The 23,466-nt window shown below is 41.0% G+C and overlaps 2 protein-coding genes across 10 annotated transcripts in view; one reads left to right on the forward strand and one right to left on the reverse strand.

The window, feature by feature from the left end:
- Positions 1-23,466, forward strand: part of nbeab (neurobeachin b) — a 212,247-nt gene that overhangs the window by 138,885 nt on the left and 49,896 nt on the right. For 6 of the 9 annotated variants that reach the window (XM_071523573.1, XM_071523575.1, XM_071523578.1 and 3 more), the window contains 2 exons: positions 1,906-2,052; positions 8,885-9,021. In XM_071523573.1, the coding sequence (XP_071379674.1) occupies positions 1,906-2,052; positions 8,885-9,021 (284 nt within the window). Of the gene's footprint in view, positions 1-1,905; positions 2,053-2,692; positions 2,726-8,884; positions 9,022-23,466 lie in introns of all 9 variants that reach the window. The other 3 variants (XM_071523574.1, XM_071523570.1, XM_071523577.1) reach the window with 2 other exon arrangements.
- mab21l1 (mab-21-like 1) lies at positions 10,050-11,865 on the reverse strand. The gene has a single exon (XM_071523624.1). It carries the CDS (start codon positions 11,795-11,797, stop codon positions 10,718-10,720), a length of 1,080 nt encoding a protein of 359 aa, XP_071379725.1. The 5' UTR covers positions 11,798-11,865; the 3' UTR covers positions 10,050-10,717.

Here is a 23,466-nt window from a genome sequence, read left to right on the forward strand (position 1 = left end):
CTGCCTCGACACCGCCGCACCGCAAGTCCTTTAATACTGATAAATGGCGACGCTTTTCACAGCCGCACTTTAATACAAGAACATCTCTGAGCCAATGGGCTATCACTCATGAGAAGATAGCTTTTCATGTCAGCACATTTTCTCCTTCATGTCATAGCTCTTCATTTCTGATTATTTATAACCATATTACTGTTTCTGTGATAACTAAATTGCAGTGTGGGCAAAGTGGCTTGCTTGGCTGATCCTCTACCTCCCACTGCTGCCCCCAACAGTTCTCGTATTGATGCTGGTCATTCGCGTGAGGAAATCAGTGTGGTTTATTTGGTCTGTTCCCCACTGTGGTCTCTCTGCCCAGACTTGCCAATCAGAACGTCAGCTCTTCTGCTCAGCTTTCCCTCATTTACTCGGAGCATAATGATGGTTTACAGAATTACAGTTTTAAGTTTCACTCGTTTCGCTTTGATCTGTGACCGCGGCCCAGCTTTTGCCTTTAACATTACACAGAATTCATTTCCGAAACGCTCAGACTTCTTCCCTCCATCTGATGAAAGCACTCCAGATATGAGACAGAGCAGGAAGAAGACTTTTTTCACAGTAGCAGTGTTGACAACAGTCAAATGTGACCTCTCCAAGACAAGGTACATGTTTCTCAGGGGAGGGAGAGGCGAATTAAGAGCTATGCTGAAAGGAAACATGTCAGACGGGTGTCAGCCACCTCCCATTTCTTGATATGTGTTCTTCCTTTGGTACACACAAGAGTTTCTGGTCTAGGTTCTCATAGATCATACTTCAGAAAGACAAATTCACATAACGTCGAGAGCAGTCGTGTGGCGGGCATATGTGGGAGATGGGCTGATTTAAGCTGATAAATATGTTATGAGCCGTCTTTCTATACAGGATGTATGGACACATTCTTCTCGATGAGTGTGCTCCACTGTAGCCATATGATAAAGCCCTGGTGTAAGCAGCGTCTTAATTGTGCTGCCTGTTCAGTCTCACTCTTGTCAAGTCTCCAAAAGCGACAAATGATTTCTCTAATCGACTATGAGCTGGAGATGTTTCCCCAGCTTTCCCTCAGCTGGTCTTTCAAGACACAAATAGTGTTTTGGTGTTGACCTTGTCTAAAAATAAAAGCTGAAACACCTCCTGATGTTCAGCCGCACGAAATGTATTCAGCGAACCAATGTGTTTACCCTGACATTCTTCTTTCATACGCTATTATTAATGAGCACCTCATATCAAGTTTAACCTACGTATCATTGGGCATTTCATGAAGAGATTGTCCGTGCTGTAATTCTCCTGCTTATAGTTTGCCAGATGTTATGATATGCGTTTGGTGACGCTATGAAAACCAGATTCCCCTTTGTGTGCGCTTGTGCACATGCACAGACAGTCGTGATCTTAACCAGGTTTTGGATCGACACATGTAAACTCGGTTAGAGTAATCCAGGTAAGCTCATATTCCGATTGGGAGGAACGTGGTTAAGATGCCAGATTCACTCCGTTACTCCAGGGTTTCTGTGGCATTTAAACATCTTCCTCCTTTACTTTTGCACAGCCTTGTAGGTACATTTTTATGTCAACAAAAAACATGGCAGTAAGCAGAACTTAAAGGGTGTAAATAGCAGCCTAACTTTTTTTGTGGGCGGACCGTTCTATCTGTGGGTGGGACATCGCAGATAGAACAGAAATATTCTGTTAATTGGTTTCTTCATGGAAATAGCGATACTCAGTGGCTGGGTATCAAAGGTGCATGTAAACAGCTTAACCCGAATAAGACCTTTACCGGGGTACGGCCAATTGCCGGGTTGCTCCGTGCATGTAAACGTAGCCTACTGATATCAATCTGACCTTTAGGGTTCAGAGTGACGTATTCACCCTCTTCCCCACATTTCTTTCCTCCAGGCACAGAGGAGGATGAGGCGGTCAAGTCCAGGAAGGCCTTCCGCAGCCAAGCCGTGGCCAACCAGAACCCAGAAACTGAGCTGATGCTGGAGGGAGACGACGATGCTGCCAGCCTGCTGCAGGAGAAGGAGATGGACAACCTGGGTGGTAAGTCAGTCCACCAACACCTCCATTAACCTCAGCTCAGCATCACTTCTGATATAGGACTAGTGCTTGTCTTTTATCTTCCATCTTCCAGTGGGATAGTTACAGCTATGTGAAATGAACTGTTTGGATCAATGCAATAGCCTCCAACTCACCCTCTGGCTGCAGTGCATTTGTATGAGGAAGATTTAAGATATTTGGTGAGATATTTAGTAGTAAGTATGGTGAGTAAGTGTGGTCGTAGTAAATATAGAAGTGTCATACTTTAAGGCAATAGTACCTAAATCTGCAGTACATCTTACCTCAATTCTTCCATGCTTTGATGCAAAAATACAATCTAAACTCTCAAATATGTGACTCAGACAGAAAAAGGCTGTTTATGTTTTTAAATCAGATTATTTCAGTTGTGATACCAGATCTCTTTGCAAGGCAGACCAGGTCATGAAGACGGTGAAGTTTTAGCCAAAGTTTCAGCCTATAAGAATAACAAGCTTTTGCACAATGCAGCTCATGTTGAGTAAAGGGTTGGAGTTAATATCTTTGTCTCTCTGTTTTCATCTGGACAGTATTGCCTAGATTTGCCAGCTACATATTGTTTCTGTTTGATAAGTGTCCGTTTCTGTTTTGTTTTGGATCTCCTCAGCACGGTTCCTTCCTCGAGTGTTTATTTCCAGAGGCAAGTCTTCTCGAGTTAAACTAACACCGGAAAGATGATCAATCCACATATGTCACAACTATATGACATATTATAGATGACTCAAGCAATCATTGATTAAACTGATATGAGGCAACGCTTGGTGACACTTTACTTTACAATGGCCTTATTTAACCTGTGTTTTATCTGAAAGTTATTGTAAGTACACAATACTACTGTTTAAGTAGTTGATTAAAATCTCCCTAATGCCTAATGTATCTTCTAGAGTGCAATAACACAATCTAACCATAATTTGCATAGATTTAATGGCTGTGCTTAAATTCTGTTGTTATACCCTTATAAATACATTATATATTAGAGAGCTTATCATTAAGTAACAGAGCATGCTGTGTACTAATACAATTAAATGAATGTAGGATAATACACTGAAATAAGGCCATAGTAAAGTGTCACTTGATGTATCTAACCTGAGCAAAGAAACCAGTTAACACAATTCTTCTTACACAATCGTGCAATAATGCTGATTAAAAATGATTAAACCACTAGATATTGAAGATCTAATGCATCAAATAATTATTTTGAATCAATTCCCCAATAAACACACACCACATGCAGAAACACACACACGCACACACACACACACACACACACACACACTCACACACTCACACACATACCTGCAGAAATACAGCAACTTAAGTAATTTCGGCAGTTCAACACATATTTTGGTAATTAGACATTATTATAGTTAATCACACTCTCTAAATAGTGTAATTTTAAATACAGTCCATTCCATGGCTTGATATCTGAATGATGTGGAAACATATTATATAGAGGCTAAAAAATTGTATTGAACTTATTGTTATAGTTTATAGGGAACCTGGAAAGGATGTTGGTAAGGCCATTATAAAAGTGTATTTTCCATCACTGCGAGGGTGTGAGGACATGGATGTGAAGGGAGAACAGACATCTAATTAATTACGCTGCAATTAAACTCACTAATACTGATTCTCTCTGCACTGGACCACCATTAAGAGATTAATTAGCCCTTACCAGCAGGGGAAAGAGAAATAAAATGTTTAACCTTGACAATTGATTTATTTGACTTATTGCAATCATTATTATTTGGTTTTTTTGTCCAATATCCCAGCCCAGCTTTAATACTTTATTTTCCTGACACAACCCAGTCAGTGGTGCAGCATATAGTGCCAAGGGGAGGGTTGCCCAAATCCAACTTTACCAGCATCATGCTGTGTGTGTGAGCCAGACTATCAAGTCAGAACTGAGCTGCTTTAGAAGTAACTGCCATGGCTTTAAAAGGTAAGTTAGCCAGAGTTCACTCAGGTTTTGAGTATGGATCAAGAATGCTGGACTGCTCACTGGTCAATAAAGCTGCCCTTTACTTGCACCTCATGCAAACAATTGGTGTTTGAAATAAGCAGAGTCCCTTATTGGTTTTGTGCTTCGATGATTCAAGGTTTTTACTAGAATATAATACTCAGCGCTGGCAGCCATCATAAATTCCAAAAACATTTCCTATGCTCCAATAACAAAGATTATGAAGCAGCAAATGGAGTGAGAGAAACTTTAATAGCAGTTTCTCATCTGTCATGGTGAGAGGCCATCAGTTAGGACTGTTGTCGCTGGATGTTGTGTAGTGTATTTATTTATCTTAATTGTCCTGGAAAGCACTTTGTAACAAGTGCTATATAAATACAGTTTATCATTGTGTAGTTTAAGGGGAAAGTCAGCCTTCATATGTTTTGTTTTATGTTATTGGCTAGTTCAGATGTAAATGAACATCCACTGCTGCCTCTGACAAAAAAACATTTTCAGCTCTCAACCTAAGTCTCACATTCACATTGCCTCTCATGTTAGAGTGTTCTCTGTTGTTCCCGTTTTCAGATAATTTACTGAAGCTTACTGGACTGCCCTAGTACACAAGAATAACAAAATTTAACTGATATTGATATTTTGTTAATGGTACTGCAGGAATGATCTAATGTTATGGACTTTGTTACAACTTTTTGCAAGTAAACGATTGTCGGCGTGCAGGGCGGCCTGATGCTTTAAACTATCTTGTAACTGGAAAGTCACAGGTTTTATCCCCAAATCCTTCCAGTTGGCATCTTTAACGTTACCAAAGTGTCTTAATCAAAACACTAAACCAGTACCTCGCCATGTATGTATGCATCTGAAGGGGACATGCCAGATTCCTAAATACAATGTATGTAATAAGATGACTGAACGCCCTAAATTCCAAAACATCTTCTTAAAGAAACTTGCTTTTATAGCCATGTTTTCATTACCAATTACCATGGCTTAGTAGATGAGGCTCAGGCTGAACCAGGGCACCGATGAGCAGTGAAATCCTCTGTAAGATCGCAGAGATGAATCTCAGGGGAGGGGACTAGCCCCACACCCCCTCCACCCCTCCCACCCTCCCATGGCCAGCAGGCTGCCAAACACTCCATGTCACCCAATCTCCTTGTCAGTCAGATGAACCCTGCACTGCCCAATCAAAAGAGCAAGGCAAGGGCCAAAACACAAGCTGAAACAATATGTAGTCTGCTCTGAGAACTAATAATGAGCTTGCACAAAGCAGAAATCATGAGCTGAAATCTTCCTGATACATTTGTGGTATTATTTGGAATTATAAGCCAAACAATAAATATGGGCATCGCCTTTGAAGAATAAGTGCAGGGACTTACAAATCTCTATTTTCTTTTATTGTGAATCATAGTTGAGTTCATGTTTTTACCAATAGGGGAGCTCCTTCACACTGTGAGATTTGGGTAAGGCTGTTACCAGGATGTACGGTCTGTGCTCGGCTCGCTCTGTATCTAATCTCAGGCATGACCAGTCTTAATGAGAGATCTGGGACTAGATCCCTGTCAACAACAGAGCTCCTCCTGCCAACCGCCGGGTCAGTCCCTGCTGCTGCTGCCAAAGGGGTGGTGCTTGCACTCAGGCCCAGGCAGTTGTGGTTACCGAACCCATGATTAGTTTTTCTCCCCCACAAACATTGGAAATGCTGTCTGTGCTTGCACTGGCATCAAATGAGCCTTTTTTGCCTGCTCACATTGTAACCTAAATCTAGCAAAATAGAAACTAAAGATGAGCATGTGCGAGGGAAGAGAAGGGAGGAGACTGAGCCTCACTAGGCATCTCTCACGTCAAACAAGCGTCCGTTGATTTGACTGTTCTGCCGGCCGACCAAAACAGTGTTAGTACACTCTGAAGTGTGGTTTCAGCAGCCACAACCATTTTGTTTAAATTTAACCTCTATGTATCCAGTTTAGTCCCATTCACAAATACTGATCTCTTTTCCAAGGAAGACCTGACCAATACAGAAGCAACATGCTTAGTTAGAGAGAGTAAAACTGATAAGATATTTCATAATAAGTAATAGATAAGGTCACAAAAAGTGAGAAGGAATGAAGGAGACATTGGGTTAGAGAGAGATAGAGAGAGAGAAAACTGCTTTTTAAGTGACTGGTTTCTCAAGTTTCCAGTCTTTCTGCTACATGATCTACATGGTCTACATGATTACATAACTGCTTGATATGAACAGGATATGGGTGATATCAAAAGCACAATGTAAACAACAATGCAAAATGTGATGCTAAAAATCTCTTGTTCCCTCCTGTCTTTTGAATAGTCAGTTGATAAAGATGGCGGTTTGTATGCTATAGCCTTACCAAATAGCCTGTTTAAAGTGTCACTGCAATAGAATTTTTTAAGCTTTGATGCATTACAGCAAACGGATGTTCGTCCAGGGATGACACTGTGCTGCTTTCAAAACAGTGAAAAAAATTAGCTTTGTCATCTTAATTACAAAATTTCCCAGAATGCTTTGTGCTTCCGTGAGGCAGTGCTGCAGTGACTCAAAGAAACAACCAGGAACCCGGGCTTCAAATACTCAGCATACAGTTGATGCTAATGGCTGCAGCTGCGTGTGTGTGTGTGTGTGTGTGTGTGTGTGTCTGTGTCTGTGTCTGTGTCTGTGTGTGTGGCTGCTAGTGTAACTGAGCATGTACACATTTGCAAGTGAATGATAGTGCTCAGGTGTGCAAATAGCAGCACCCACTACACTTATTTCTCTGAAAATACACTTATTGTACAATATAATTCACTCTGCCTAATTAACACAGCAATCCAATGGATGGATTGTGGGTAATAACACACCCATCTCTCCAGCAGCTCCTCCTCAACTCCCCTTACACCAAAAATGATACTTTTCATCACTTCATTAAATAGGCCTGTCATTTGACAAATATTTGCATTTTCATAATAAAAAACCCCCAAAACTATACCGAACAGCTGTATTCTAAGCTTAGATATTAGCCTATCGCAGTCACCCTGTGTAACTTGCCCATAATTTCATTATTCTCCTGTAAACATTTTAATGCCATAGCCTAATTATGGCAGGATCCCTGAGGGGATTACTGCTTAATCCTCTTCCTCCCCATGAGCGGTGGATGCTGTGGCTTAATGCTGCAGGCTAGTGTCTTTCTCTGTGCGTGGCCCTCGAGGCCACAACACAATTGGTGCTTTAGTCCTAAAAGTGTTATTCTTTCTGGGAGGTGGACGGGGCTTGTAATTTAGGGGCTCCAGTGGACATAAAGCCAAACACCTTTTATTGTAGGTCAAACTATTTATGCTGCGATGAGGGTCGCTGGGCCTTTAATACTTAAGTCTAAAAAAAATACTACAAATAACAACAACTATAATAATAATGACAATAATTAGAATAATATTTTTTCGATTATAGATAGGTGTACAAGCGCTTTACACATGCAGTGAACCGTGTCTTATTGCCATACTTTTCACACATTTTCTGCCCCTTTTCTCTTTCTTTTTCTTTTTTTTTTTTTTAAATACGGTAAACGTCATTTCAAATGCAATAAATCAGACTGAGGTTATTGCATTTATTTACTCTCCATATGAAGCTTGTAAGCAACGTGTAACGACCGAGCTGATACCATCAGCAGATAGGATCACCGTTAATGGAACCGAGCAACGCTGAGGAAAAAGCCAGGCAGAGCGGTTTGACTGTTCAGCCTGCAAGAGCGATGAAGGGGCGCTGTGGGAATTGAGACCAAAAATCCACTTGTATTCCTGTAACACTATCGGGCATAATTGGCTAAGGAACGTAGATTAAGATTGATGAGACATTAAAGTGGCTCTTTGGAGTTTAGAGGATCGATAAATATCCCGATTTCGAGAGCTTTCGTTTGAGGAGAGACAAATCACTGTAACGGCGCTCTACAGCGACACTGATCTCAGAACATGGAGGATGAAGGAGAGGAGAGAGGGAGGGGAGGAGACTGAAATAAAGATGTGATCACTATCAGCTGACCAGGGTCAGAAACCCACCGTAAATGCCGGGCAATTATTTGGGGTTCAAAGCAAGCTTATAGTTTTATTGTTTTCCAGCAAGTCTTAATGTATAGGGGAGGATAAACCCACGTAAAAGTCAGTTTACCCACAATTTATTTTTATTTGCGGAGTCGAGTTTATCCACCTTTTAAGGCAGATGTGAATCTTCATAATGTAAATTCATAGTTTACATCATATTATACTTTCAAACTGATGTATGTTATATAAGGATAAGGCCTTTTAGCGAAAATAAGCATGGATTATAGTGTGGTTTTCTTGAAAATATAATTGATTTTTGTTAATATTGGTGGCTGTTTGCCTTACAGGATGATCACCGACTGGAGCTCAGTTTGCACCTTTTTATTTATCACTACATCACCGCTGTTACAAATCCATAGGTCCTATATGTTCCGCTGACCCCTGCATCTATTTATAGGCCTAATGAACACACTGGATCTATAGGCTGCGGCTTATAACGGTCGGCGAGTGCGATACAGAAAGAAAACGGCGTTCCCACGGCTTCGCTGTGTCGGTTAATTAATTATGAAGACATTTTATTGTGCAATATTTGACATAATGACTCGCTTCTAATTTTCATATCCCATAATGTTCATTTTTTTCACTTGTAGCCGCATGGATGCCGCCTTGATACTGCAGGCCTAAAATAGCACCATAGTGTCCCCTATGATGATAATCTGTTTTACAGGATGCACCTCAATCTCGAGACTATCTCCAAATTGTTTGATTTAAAAAACAAAAAATGTTTTAGCGTTTTGGTGTCCCCATATATTTTTGCAGGCCCAGTGGTCCTGAGCACCCCGGCCCAGCTTGTCGCCCCGGTCCTGGTTGCGCGAGGAACTCTGTCCATCACCACCACCGAGATCTATTTCGAGGTGGATGAGGATGAGCCCGCCTTCAAAAGGGTCGACGCAAAGGTAAGCAACCTGGAAACAAGTTTTCATTCAAAGTTTTAAAGCGGACAAGTATAGGATTCCTATTTTGTTCACACGTTCAGTCACTCCCCGCAACACTAGACGCATAGAGGCCGCCATTTATTAACATTTCACTACACTTTCAAGACGTAATTGTTTATATATAATGGACGTAAGGAGATTTGCATTGATGATGTTTAGAATTTGCGTTTTTTCAGCAAGATGAGCATGTTATTACAGAGTTGTGTACAAACATCTCTGACCTGAGTCTGCCTTGCTTGTTGGCCTGATTAAATGACGGGCGTTTTTTATATGCACAGTTTTGTTAAATCATGGTAAACCACTGATGTTTTCTATTTTAAAGTGCTTTTTTATGATTATTATTTTTATTTTATAGCCCACATTATGCTTGCTTTAATTCCACTCATTTATAAGGTCCCCTTAGGCCTACCCATGCAGGCTTATAGGGGTGATAGTTTATCCATTGAGTGATGCCAAGTTAACTGGTAGTTCACCCACTGTTAAATTACACACATATTTTTACTGCACCATGGTTTTGGCTTTACAAAAATTCAAACCGGCTGGTAGGGGTTGTTGCAGATCTGTCCTGCTCAAAATGTAATCTATGAAATTTTCTGATTTGTGTTTTTTCTCACAGACTCATATTTAGGCTATCACACTCATTTACATTGATCAGCGCGTTAATACAGGGGCCACAGAGCCCTCAGTAATTGAAGATTTCACCATATTATTAGTGCACGTCATTAGGCCTGCTCCACTATTGTCAAAAACACATTTAATAAAACCATAATGGGACACAAATATAAAACAGCTTGTTTTATTAGCTCTTTAAATTAAATCAAAGACAGAAATTAAAAAATCAGATCACAGATGTTATAATCCAGTGTATTTCAAGTGCATTTTTTTTTCAATTAGACTGTAATATATATACTATATATATTTTATTTTCATTTTTTTTAATCACGTAGGCCTAAGCAAGGTATAGAAAAACAACAACAAAAAATGTTCGAGTACTTTAAATAATAATTCAAGTAAATTTATGGAATGTTTTAAATGTAACAAATGTTGTAGGCCTACCATCAAAATGTAAACTTTCAAAATTAGAAAATGTCCATTGAAAACAGATGAATCAGACTACCACTGATGCAAGTATAAATTAATAACTTTTCTACCAGATAAAAAAAGAAGAATTTCAGGAGTAGATTTAAACAGGTGGGATCCTATTTACGTGTCACAGAACAACATTCACAATTTCAGACCACTGGAATCACAATCTATGAATGTATTTACAGTATAAAATGTACAGATGTGTTTTTTTTCAAGGCTTGTCACGGGGCTTTATTTTAAAGCATTTAAGGAAATGAAGGATTTAGGCAACCGTGTGGTACGGAAAGAAAAGACACCACTGTTAGAGTGGCCTTCTTGATTAATGATAGCCAATAATTTAAATTTGCTCCTAAATATTGACACCGCCAAAAAGGGGGGGATAATGATAAATTAAACTGTCATAAAAATCACCTTGGAATAGGCTTGGCCAAAACATATTCAACAACAGAGGACAGTCACATTTCACAAGACTTTGAAAATAGCTTGGCAATTATTTTTCTGTCCGTGTAGGAGCTCATTAGGCCTCTTTACCACCATATTTAAGACGAGGTGAACTAACACATTTTTTACCTCAGAGTTTCTCCAAGCTTTTGGGGTTGGTCAGTATTTCTCTTGCCAGTCGCCAAGTCTGTTTGGCTGCGTTCTCTAGAGCCGAATGAGGTTTTCCTTGAAACAGGTCTAAATTGGGCAGGAAATAATGCGGGCACCTTCTGCACTGCAAACACGAAATAAGCTGCAATAGTATCCCGTTCAAGCGATCGCCGAGGCAGTTCTCATCCCAGTCCGACTCCCTGGGATGCTTCTCACACTCGTAGGAAACCAAAGTTTTCATGTGATAGTTGTTCAGAGGCTGTCCGGGTAGTTCAAGGTGACGGTCGCGTAATGTTTTGAGGACTGACAGGCATTTCTTCCTGCATCCTCCCAGGAGCAGTCGGTTCTCGGCCTCGGCGAATTGCAAGACCCAGGCGTCGCTCTCTGCTGAGCTCTGCTTGCCGTTCAGCGAGTAGCACTCTTTGGATAAAAGATTGAAACCCTCTGCTTTGACTTCTGCCACCCGGTTAGGTCCCGGCCAGGGGATATGAGGGAGAGGCCAGTGCGCGGCGCTTCGTGGCCATATCCCAGTGCACTTGAAAGCCGGCGTGATTTGCACCACATATCTGTCTCTAATGCGTAACTTCACCTCACTTGTGTCAGCGACCATTTTGACAACATCTCTATAGCTGCATTTATCCACCGCCTGCGCCACCAACGTCTGAAATCTCGAGCGGATCTTGCGCGCCGAGAGGTAACCGGAGGCTGTGATGAATTCAACCCAGAGAGACATGCTTCTCTTGCGGCCATCGCTGAGCTTGAGCACGGCGCAGCCCGGGAGAGAGCCGTCATCCACAAAGTTGAATACTCCCATCTGATTTAGATAGAGCACAACCTCGAACTCGGTCGGTGATATGACCTCCAGTCCCTCGAAACGGTTCTCCATTTCGCTCAGGGAGCTGATGAAGCGCGGCTCCTGCACCTCGACCTCCTTCAGGACATCCGATACCACCTTGCACACCTCCCGGATGGTCTTGGAGATGGCTGCTTTTCGAGACTGGCATTTCTCGTTGTAGTATTTGTTGAGGTGGTACACCAACTTTGCCTGGGCGGCTATCATATTAGGGCAGAGATCCGGGTTGTACACCGGAGTCTCGCAATAAGCCGAGGGATCCAACGCGGCTGTTTGTACGGGAGCCAATTTTAGAGAAGAAAGAAAGCTATTTAAAAAGAAAAAATATGTCTATTTAAAAGACAACTATTCCTAGCTGTGCTCAGAGCACATGCGTAATAATCATATCATAATAATATCACAGCTGTTATACCATGAACTGTGTTGAAGTGCTCGAAGCAAGTCCTTGAAATGATCAGGATAGCCTGATTAAAAGTCCATTTCAGCCTTGTGAGGTTCAGTAGTCGGAAAAATCTTGCCTTTTTCTGTTTTTCTCTAATCACTGCGCGCAGTTAGGGGTCCGCGTAATTGCGCAGAGTGGAGTGTGCGCTCCTGACGCAGACGGCCGGTGTTGCTGTGTTTTACAACAGGGAGACACACACTCTCGCTTTATTATAAGGGAGGGGTTGAAACCAAGATGTCCAATCGCTGTCCGATGCGTCACCGCTTCCCAGTTTATCGAAAACAAATTCATCCCCGGGTGTTATATACAAGTAAAAAGTAAAGGTAGTAGTATATCGAGGAGCGGAAGTACACCTACGCATTTGGAGAGAGAAAAAAAACAGCCTTTTGCCTGCTTCACATTGCCTTTCCTTGGACTCTATCTACTGCTTTTTGTAGTCTGCTATATTGAATCATATAGGATACAGTAGGTGGATTTGGAATTGCTAAAGGCTTGATGTCTTTTGAGAATAAAACATTTCACATAGCCTAATAATTTACATTTTTTAGCCTTTTTTTTTTCTTCCATTGGATTGGAGCGTCACGCCTATGAATTTCTTCCAAATTAGGCACAAATGACAAATTAGAGGAAAGTCTTTATGGACTTATGTATAGGGATAGCTCTACTTGTTACTCAAAATATATTAATATTGTAGGCTATATATTGGGTCAGGTTTATTTATCTGTTTTGATATTCAGTTATATACAAGTTATAATCAAGTAAGCAAGTAAGAAAATAATCCTGATGTGGCCTGATGTAGAGGCCGCTATAGGTTAATAGTAGCCTACATTTTATGAATAGCATATTAAGTGAAGTACTAGATTTCTCGTATTTATTTCTAAAGGAGGAAAAGTCAAGCTGGTTCTATTTTAGTTTTAAGATGGCGCTTCTATCTAACACGAAGTTAACATTAATTACCATGGCGCTGATGCCAGAGCAGTTTATGTCTTGAGCTTGTATGTTAACGTGAATATTGAGTAGGCCTATTTGTTACAGTACGCTGTATTACTGCGCGGGAACAGACTGTAATCCGCTGGGCACCAATTTCCCGTACCAGTATTTTCCCCACACGTATTGTAATTCTAATTTATTGTAAGAATCTGAAAAAAACATTTAACGGTTGTGATTTTTACATATATTTAACATATATTCTTTCCTTTTATTAACTTTGAAATTTAGGTCGACATGAAAATTATATTTGTAATTGCATATATTGCAATGCTTTATTGTATTCATTTGCCAGATGAAAGAAGTGTGAATGTATTCACGTATTAATCTGTGCTTTTATCATCATATTTGCATCTTGCAAATGCTAGTAATAATGAAATTTATTACTTTTTATAATTATTGTTTTTTCAAAAATACAAACAAGTGGCAGTGATAGGGCATAATCATTGAAATGAAGGGAATCACCATGCTCATCACACATACCTCCTATTAGCTAAATATTAATGATGATAAATATTTATTTCCTACAACAACAATGATAATAATAATAACAGCAACAAGGATTAAAAAAAAAAAATCCATAGTTCAGATTTTCCAGAAAATTAAGGGAACAAAACTAAGAAACGTTAATTGCTAACTGATTATTATGGCTGACTTTTTCATATACAACCCTACAGTACATTAGTGGTCTTTTTTACAACTGTTGGTTTGATAGACAATGATTCACAATAAAGAGATCCTGCACCCATACCAAACCCTCTCTGGCTCTCATTATTGCACTGGCACTCCATCTCACAAGGTACAGTGCATGCTTTGAAGAGGACTTCAAAAAGATAATGTTGCATGGATCAGATAAGGAACACAAAGGCGTTTACACTCATCTCCGCTGTAGTCAGAACTGCATAAAACCAGACATTATGAGGGCAAACTGCAGCTCGTCAGCGCTGACTTTGAGGAGGCTCTACATGGATGTGGCTGAGCAGGAGGTGGCGGGTGGGGGGAGGACCCTGATAGATAGGTGACTCCCATTATCATCACAGCCTGTCAGGGCCACACTGCCAGTAGCTTCTTGGCAAGCCCAAGTGATAATTTCACACTGTTACCAGGCAGAAAGTACAGATATGGAATCAGATCGTGTGTACTTTTTTTCTTTAAACGCATGGTGTGTCATGATGTGGAGGTTCATTCTCAAATCAAACAACAAGGTTAGGTTGATATACTAGTTCACAAAAGCCCATTTAGGCTCGATTAAATTTCACAACCAATGACTCAAATTCTTATGGGTACATTTTGGGGGAATCCACAGGATATTCTTGAAGGTTTTCATGTGGTGAGAGGTAGCTAAAAGCCTCTTCCCTCTCAGGCTTTGATACTCTTTTTTTCCCCCCTCGCTTTCTCCCACTGTCTGTGGCTCAGCAGGTACTTGCCTTTTATTGGAACCAGACAAGCCTCACTTTTCTGGCTATCTTGCTCCAAGTCAGATATCTCCGAATCCAGTTGCACCTCTTGAGTTTGTGCTCCAGCCTTTGGCCATCCGTATGCGTGATAGAAGGGGGGATTTTCATTGAGATTATCACCTCTTAATCTAAAGCATGTGGCTGCACAGATTTGAAAGTAACTCAACCTGCTCTCCAGCTCCAAGGCTCCAGCAGTTGTCAGGTCTGGCCTAAGACAATCCAATCGTCTTGCCCATATCTTTACCATTACAACATTGCGAGCTTTGTTGCCTCATTCGCCATCTCCAGTGTGATATATGAGGCGGCGATTCCAGCACAGGCCTATTTCTGACCCAGCAAAACGCATGCATGATTGTGTAAATCAATACAATGACTTCTACTTCCCCTAATTTTGCTCAAGCATGTGACCCTGTTTTGAAGGCCTCTTTGTTTCCAGAGCATGCCTCCACACTTATTCATTTTCTTCTCCACCATTTTTCTTTTTCCTTTCTTCTAGCAAGACTGATCCTCCTGTCAGCATGGCCGGGCAGAGGGTCAGTAGTTCTTGTCTGATGGCTGAAATCGCCCCATAATGACACCACTCATGCTTTGAGTGGCTTCAAATGATATTCCACTGAATGTGGCCCGTTCCGTTAAATGTACGATGATTTATTTTATATTTTATCCTTTAGACTTAATAGACTATTTACACACATAAATGTGTCATATTTACATATTTCACTAATACACACATGTGCGTGTTTGTGTTCTAAACATATTAATTTTACAGTATACAAATAAAATTGGTACTAAAATAGCCTGCAGCCTATAATAAAAAAAATATTATGAAAATCTGGGTCCCCAGGGAAAGAAAAAGAAAAGCCCATGCCCTATAAAGATAAATGTTTATTTGCCCCATTTGACAAAAGAAACCCTCTGAGGCACTGGGTGTAAATCTGTAAATGAAGATTTTACATATAACATTCATTGAGTCGTCTTTATTCATTCATTTATTTATTTATTTAGTTTTGGTTTCAATTTCCTGTATTATCACCAAAATAGGCAAAGCCATTATGTCAGTATAGCATGTAGCTTATTTTAAGCTGGATCAAGACCTTTATAACCAACAAAGTCTTCTAATTGGCATCATAATCATAGATAACATTTTACTCTATTAATAATCCTATTACGCGTGAACAAATAAGGTCTTCCATGTGCTATTTCATTAATTTTCTGGGGTCATCTTAGTTTATAAAAAAAAAAAAAAAAAGAATCTCAAGCTAGATCCCAGCCAAAGGGAGTTTACTAGCTAGTTGCCAAGCCAATGTGTAGATTAGTCCAAGTGGAGTTAATGGCCTGACATATTTCTATATAAATCAGATTAAGAGCAATGTCACTTTGGAGATGTGAGATCAGCACTAGGCTCTCAGACTGTGAGAAATAATATACTTTAATCTCATGGGATAGCCGCTCATTTTGACACATTTTCTACAATTTCATTTGTCCTAAAATGAAATTGTCATTGGGATTTTTAATAAACAGAACATTATTATTCCAAGCAATATGGTGTCTCTGCTGGAAGCCAGTTAATTTTTGGGCCCCGTGCCTCACACTGCGACCCCCTTTGGATTGTGTCCATTCATTTGTTTTATTCTCCACTGTGTATTAGCAGCCTCCTTCTGTGAGAAGTCAGGAAGCCGGACAACATAGCCAGAGGCTCTCGGAGACCCTCTAGTGATCAGGCAGACAGGCTCTGCTCGCTTTGAACCAGGCCCATGAGATACACAGAGAAAATACCAAACTTAGCACCATGATGGATATTTTCTGAAAATGGAGGGGAGGAGAGAAGTGTAAATTATGAAAATTAATTGATTGTCTCAGCTTCATTTGGCCCCTCACCCCTCCCCTCTTCAATATGGTATGCTTGTCAGCCTTCTTGATAAATTACATGCATGTATTTGCATCAATTTAGCATTAATACAATTCCGTTTTATTTGCCAAAATAACGATCCAGAAAATGTGTGGTTTTGCTTCACAAAAGAAAATACAGGATTACATTGTGTTCAGTGCACTTTTTTTCCTGCATAGGTTATCCACTTGGCAGGGTGCAGTGAAAGTGCTGGTGCAGTGTTTTCCCCTCTTTTCATTAGCACACAGTTAAGCACCATATTTTGTTCTACATGACAATGCTAAACATTGTGTGTGCTGGAGACTGGAGCAGCATTGTGGCTGGTTTATTATTCCTTCATTCTTTTTATTCCTGTTGTTTTCTACAAATTGGTAAGGCTTAGATTGTTCTCAATGAATTGACCAGTTTATTTATAAACAGTGTGCTGGTGGGTTTTGTTTTTTTTCAGGGAAAACTATCTGCTTGGTTTCCATCTTGTCTGATGTGAAAGGCAACAATGCTGCAGCGGCAGTGTGATTAATCTTAATGTCTGAGAGATGTCTACCATCTAAAGGTGGGCGCTGTAATCATCTGCCCACTGACCCCATGATACTCATCCACACAATCTTCACTGCCGCCCTTGTGTCCAATAAGCAATTTTAAATCTCAGATTAATTGAACAGCCATTTTCTCCCTAACGTTATGTGATCTGAGAGTAGGAGTGCACCGAAACACAAAACAAAGAGAATGAAAGAATTAGGGGAATATTCTAGGTTTGGTGCTGCGGTAATCAAATGCTGGTGGTGAGGCCTGTGATGAAATTAGGCAATGTTGCCTAAATAAGGGATGAAGGGTTCATAATTGCCAGTCCTAGAGATCTGAGGTGCCGGGTGCCAACTGTCAGAGCAGGGCTAATGATGACAAATGTCTCTCTATGCAGATTGCAGCAGCAGCAGCAAGGGTGTGCAGCTGAGAAAGAACAAGAAAAGAAAAATACAGACGGTCTAATAAGAGAGAGCTTGTGTGCACATATTCAACAAACCTCCCTAAATGATGGGTTGCCTTTTAAAAGCACTCAAGGTGGATATTGTTTAGAGCTACCATAATATGGAGGTGTACTCTACAGAATGATAATATCCATTTGTCTCTGTGAATCGGAAGAATCACGGAAGCTGTTGTTTAACTGATTCAGTGAACAGAAATAGAGCCTATAATTAACTTATGTTTTACTTGCTAAGTAAAGATACATGTCAGTAGGACTTTCAAGATTATTTCACAATGGATATTTGTCATGTTAGAAGTGCTCGTTCTATATTTAGCCAAACAATCCATCAACTCTGGAAGAGGGGACATGTGAGCATGGATCAGCGTTGTCCTTGTGTTTAGTTTTCCTCATTAGCTTTTCTTTACTTGATGTTTTGGTCATTATTATGCAAGATAGTGAAGTGTAACCTGGCAAGTAAAATCGCATGTTACTGAGCTCATGCATGTAGCTTTAACACAGTGTTCTTGGTTAACAAAACTGAAGAAAAAAAATGTTTTAGTGTCTAAAAAGCGCGCTTGATTTTAACCACCTATGTAGCAGAAAGCCATAAATCTGATTTCACTTACTGTGACGTAAGGCTCACGCTAATAAAAGAGCAAACCCAGAGTGTTGCATGGCCAGATTTCCCCAATTTGTTGCATGAATGGCTTTTGAAAGGGGTCCCACTTTGTACAAAGGGAGTCTCCTCTTTGTTTGGTTTCGCCCCATCTGTGTCATCTGGTGGTCTGTGCAAAGAGGGTGGTGTCTCGGGGTGCTCCCCAGCGGCGTTGCCAGTTGTTTTATGGACTCGGTGGAGTGGTGCTGGGAGTTCATAAGTTGGCCGGCCCATTGTGTGCTGAGCCCAGCTGACACGTGTGAATTGACTCCAGCATATTGACAGATCATTTCCATTAATGAATCGGAGGAGTCTGCCTTGTTTCACTCTGTGATTTATGCCCTTGCTTCATCATCCTCTGAGCTCAGGGTTAACTGACTCCCACCCACAAAATGCTGCATGAGAGGACTGAGCTTTGTTTGGTAGTTTTTTTTTATGCAATGCTGGGTTTGTATGTTTCTGAAGTTGTTGTATTTTATTGACCTCCTCACCTAAGCTTTTTATATTTGATATTTAGGTCTAATATGATCGCAGCACACTAAGTCCTTGATAAATGTATGAATTATTGTCGTCTAGAAATGATTTATAAAATACACAGCTGCACATTAAAAACACTGTAAAACTGTTTATTTGGAATGGGTGGATGATCTACAGCAGTGCATTAACAAACCATTTCTCGACAACAATGTTTCATGCATTTATCGAAGGGCTGTTTTCTACTGGGGATGGGTGGGTTCCGTTCCTTGATTTGATATTGAGCTGCTTTTGTTTGTAACCGCTGGTGTCTCATCAGGCGGCCCTGATCCACCATGGCGACCATCCAGCTTGTTCAAAGCAACAGCCACACACTGCTGATAGCACTGGCCCCGGCCTGGCCCGTCACCCCCACTGCTGCTGCCACATGGAAGGCACATTTGCACGCCACCATTTTATGCTGCTGTCACCCTCCCTTCAAGAGCGAGGGAAAGAGGGGAGGTGAAAAGGAATGGAGGGAAAGAGGGAGGCTCACCCTGAGCGGATGCTAGACAAAGATGGCAGCAGAGACATTTTGTCTACTTTGATTAGTTCTGGTGGTGGTGAGCTGTGCTGAATATTAGCCTGTTACTGGCAAAGCCACACATTGTGGAGCACAGACGGAGAGCATGTCACAATCAAATCTACCCCACCTCATTTCCATCTTCCTCACTGAAAAAGTGGGACATATGGGGCAGGATGCCAATTGCTTATTTTATACGGTAATTAACATCACTCAAACCGTGTTATGTGGTGGGTGTGTCACAGCCATGACAAAGTTTATCTCACAAATTTACATATATTTTCCAATAAGTTAGATATTTTAAGATCCTCACAGACTACATGGGCTTATGTGCTATATGTCATTAAAAAATGAAGAATATTAACTTTGCTATGCTTCACTCATGTGTAATAGTTATGTTGTGACAGTGTCACATTCAACTCACCTCAGAGCCATCATAAATCAGCACTGTCTGTCATTTCCTTGAGTATCTACTATCTGGTATCTGTCAGCTTAAATTGGGACCCTACCTAAACCCGTCCTCACACATCACACTGTATGTATCTGAGTGTCCGTGTGCTAGTGCAAGTGAGTGAGGGAGCGTGCATGTGTTCATGGACACTGGTGTGTGTGATGTGTTTGCATGTATCTATAATGCCACTTGATTGTTATGTTGTTGCTTCCCTCTTGCAAGTTCAGTGTTGCTTGTGATCAGCATGGTATATCCACCCACACCAAGACTCCTTTGGAGTATTGCCAAAACACCAAAGCCTCATCTGGTTTCCCATTCTCCAGCCTTTGCCTACCAACCCACATTATGATTCCTTTGTTTACCTAAATAACAACATTCACACAGTGAGCCATGATTGGTGCAATCCCTGTGTGTGTGGAGATGTATCTGAATGTTGTTTCCTCCTGCTGGGCTTTCGTCTGTTGGACTCATTAGAGTAGTCATCTCACTGGGTTTTATTAGAAAGGCTCAGGAGATGGGCTCCCCATGAAAGAGTCATGATGGACGAGGAAGTGCTGATGTGCAGGTTCCTGCCTCCAGGCTTTCACCTGCTCAGGAACAGCCCCGAGGCTAAAAGAACCGTCCCGAAGGCCGCACAGTCCAGCCAATGAAAGATTGAACAGCTTAAGCCTGACTTTTTTAGTATTGCTTCCTTGGAATTGAGAATCTGGAACTGGTGGTCACTGAAACAAAAGGAAAAGTAAAGAAACTAGTAAGTGAAATTCCTCTTAGTTGAAGAGAATATAGAAAAAATCCCAAAAAAAAAAAAAAAAAAAAGCAGCCAAACCAAAAAGGTGGATGGAAGCGGCAAAAAGAATGATAAAGTTATTCCGTTCTACCTTGTTAAATTTCAAACGATTTTATTAGAGTGTCAATTCTCTGGTCTTGGCAGGGCTTGGGAGGTGTCTGAGCAGGGAGAGCTGCAGCAGGGTGAGAGCATGTCGGCTGTTGACACCATCTAACGAAGGGGGGATTAGGAGTTTACAGAGGCAGTAATATGATAGGTCAAAAAGAGGAGGCACTCCTCCACAGCACTTGGCTCTGTAATGAATGATTGACTGGAAAAGGAGAAGCTGCCACTCGCTGGCTGAGTGCTCATCTTGACGCCTGCCGCACCGCTCCACGGCTCCCCTTGATCACGTTTCGCTGCTCCCCTCTCATCTAAGGCACCAGTCTGCAGGGAAAAGCTGCTTTTCCCTCTTATTTTTCTCCCTAATTTACACATTTAAGACATTTTTGTTTGCTTATTTGCAATTCCTTTTTTTGTCAGTGAGCCTCTCTCTATCAGTTCCTCTCCCAGCCCCGCTCTCACACACACACACACACACACACACACACACACGCACACACACTCCCTCACTCTCAGCCTTCCCTTTCTCTTCTGTTTGCCTTGAGGCAATGAACTAATTTCAGGTTCCATAATTGCAGTGTGTTGTACACCTGTCTGCTATTAATTCTCCCCTGTCTCTCATTCTCTCTCTTAATGAGATATTATTGTAATTATTGTCATTATGCCATTTTCCGTAATGAACGTGATTGATGTTGTTGTTATGGCAGTATTTATTGTCTATAATTAGTGCAAATGTGTTGAAGTTGTGCAGGCACCGATACTCTGAGACTGTGCTATGAGTGAACTCGGTCCCTCTTTCACTGATCAGCTGACTCCACAAAGTTCCCGCTTAGTGTGGAGTTTGTCTTGGGTATGGAGAGGAGAGCTGAGCAGCCTGGTCACCGCTGAATAGGACCCTGCTTGTAGCCATTTTAAGACCATTACAACAGCGAAAGGCTGCACAATGGCCCGCACTGGGCTTTGTTTCAGCCTGTCACTTGCACCCTGTGAAAATCAAATAGCCCTTTGCCTTAAAAGAAAAGGTGAAAAAGGTTTTGCCCATACTCCCATTTTTGGAAAATCTAGTTGTGTTTTGAAAAGGGAAAAAAAAAGTTTTCAGTCACTTGATTTTGAATGTTATTGTTGAAGAGGCAAACTACTGGAAGGAATGCCAAAGAAAATCTCAGCTGAATGAACTATGTTGAATTTTTCTTCTTAGCGGCTCTCAATCCAATTAGGAGTTTAATAAGGGTCATACATAGGGGCTTCACGCTGCAGGTTGGTTCTTTTCGGTGCTTTGGGGGAGAGGATGGGGCTGCAGTTGGATAGGGCCTGACTGAAGGCTGGTCTCTTTAATGTGTAGCGAGGGGGCTTGTGCCCTGGTGAGTCATTGAAACTGTCTGGGGAGCACAGATGATCTTTTCCGTTATTGTGAAGGCGAGGTGGGCAGATAATCTGACGCTGTGGTTGGGTTGGTTTCTCAGGTGGTACCAATTACCTGATCTCTGACACTCCTCACCTGCTCCCCTGCCGCCGCCTCATTTTCCTTCAATTTTACCTAGCATTTCTTTCTTTATGACTTGTATTGAACATGTCAGATTTTAATTGTACATGTTCTCACTGATTGTATGGTTTATTCACATCAAGACTATTCAATCTCACCCTTGTTGTTAATTCATTTTCATCACTCATAAATTTCTAGTTGTATTTATACCCAGAAAAGTTAACCCCTTCTTGAAGACTGGGATGTGAGTGACAATGCAGAAAGGCTATATGGTTGTGGTCCTTTAAAGGGCCCATATTTGATCTTTAATCTCTCCCTATGAGAGGGAAAGTGGGTAGGAGGGCCCTGGAAGTGGACATGGCCAGCCTTTGTGGGCTGGTTCACATGCTGGGGAGCTTTGAGTGTCTGACAGCCGTTTAACTCCACACGACCTGGTTCTCAAGTGCCATCGTTTGGGCCCTCTTGAATCCTGTTAGGAGCTATAATTACAATTCATGCACTCCCTGCGCTCCTTTGAACAGGCATTGAGAGAGCAAAGAGGGGTGCAGAGAGCCTTAGAGAGCCCCAGCTATACTGGCCCTTCATCAGTGTGGAAACACTCTCACAGGCTTTCAATAAACCGCTTGAATACTGCGGCCTCCATCGTCACACTGAGCCACAACCAGTAGCCTTCAACATAGTTATTTTAACTTAATACGGGTTCACTAGATCCACAAAATGTTGATTAATTGCATTACACAACACTATGTTTGTAAAATAGTGTAGCTATATGAGTGAATGTGTTTTTATTTACAGATGGTGATCATGGGTTTCTTTTAGTGCAACAATATATGTTTTACATCGCACATTTTTATAAAATTAGCGTTCCATTAAGTATGCAAACAACTTTTCTTTGTGAAGTGAGTGAATTGAAGCACATTCAATTGCTTTCAAAGGGAAAGAGAAGAAAGGGTGAGCATAATGCCTAATAGGTGCTTTAGTAATTTCTGAGTTTTCATAGCTTAATCCGTTCTGAAAAGCTCAGGAGAAGAAAGGCTGCAAATGGCCCTCAGTATTAATTTGATGTGACTTCTGTACAATAAGGGCTGTGGATCCCAGAAGCCCATTTTCAAGCTTACCTTCTTTCATCATCCCCAGCCCTTGGAACTTTTGCCTAAATGTTTCATGAAACCAAGGCTGTAAGCCTCTTTGGTATTCTGTCTTTATAACGCCTGGTTTAAGACTATTATTACACCGTGTTCAAGGCAGAGGAGCACATACAAATAGTGGAGCTGCTTCTCCATTGTGTGAAACTCAAATTGATTTGGGACAATTGGGAGAGCAGTTGTATTAAAACACACATTTTCTATGGCTCATTTCCCCCCTTTCCCAATGTGAAAGAATTCATTTTGCATTTTTGCAAATGCAAATGGAGGTAGGTTTTCCCTCCTTCTATTTATAAATAGCTATTCTTTTGGGGCTTTCTGAGTATATCTATTAATTGTTAAAGCAGCTCAAATAAAGCTTCTTTTAATATTCGTATTAAACACACAGATTTCAACACATCATTTCCTCAGATAAACATTTGTGGGACCAAACCACTGTTCACATGATGAAAATAGTATATCATTACTCAGATTTCATC

Source organism: Centroberyx affinis, unplaced genomic scaffold (assembly GCF_046629955.1).
Source record: "Centroberyx affinis isolate AG114_WGS23_722 - 3 ecotype Tasmania unplaced genomic scaffold, CSIRO-AGI_Caff_v1 ptg001095l_1, whole genome shotgun sequence".
NCBI classification, from domain to species: Eukaryota; Metazoa; Chordata; class Actinopteri; order Beryciformes; family Berycidae; genus Centroberyx; species Centroberyx affinis.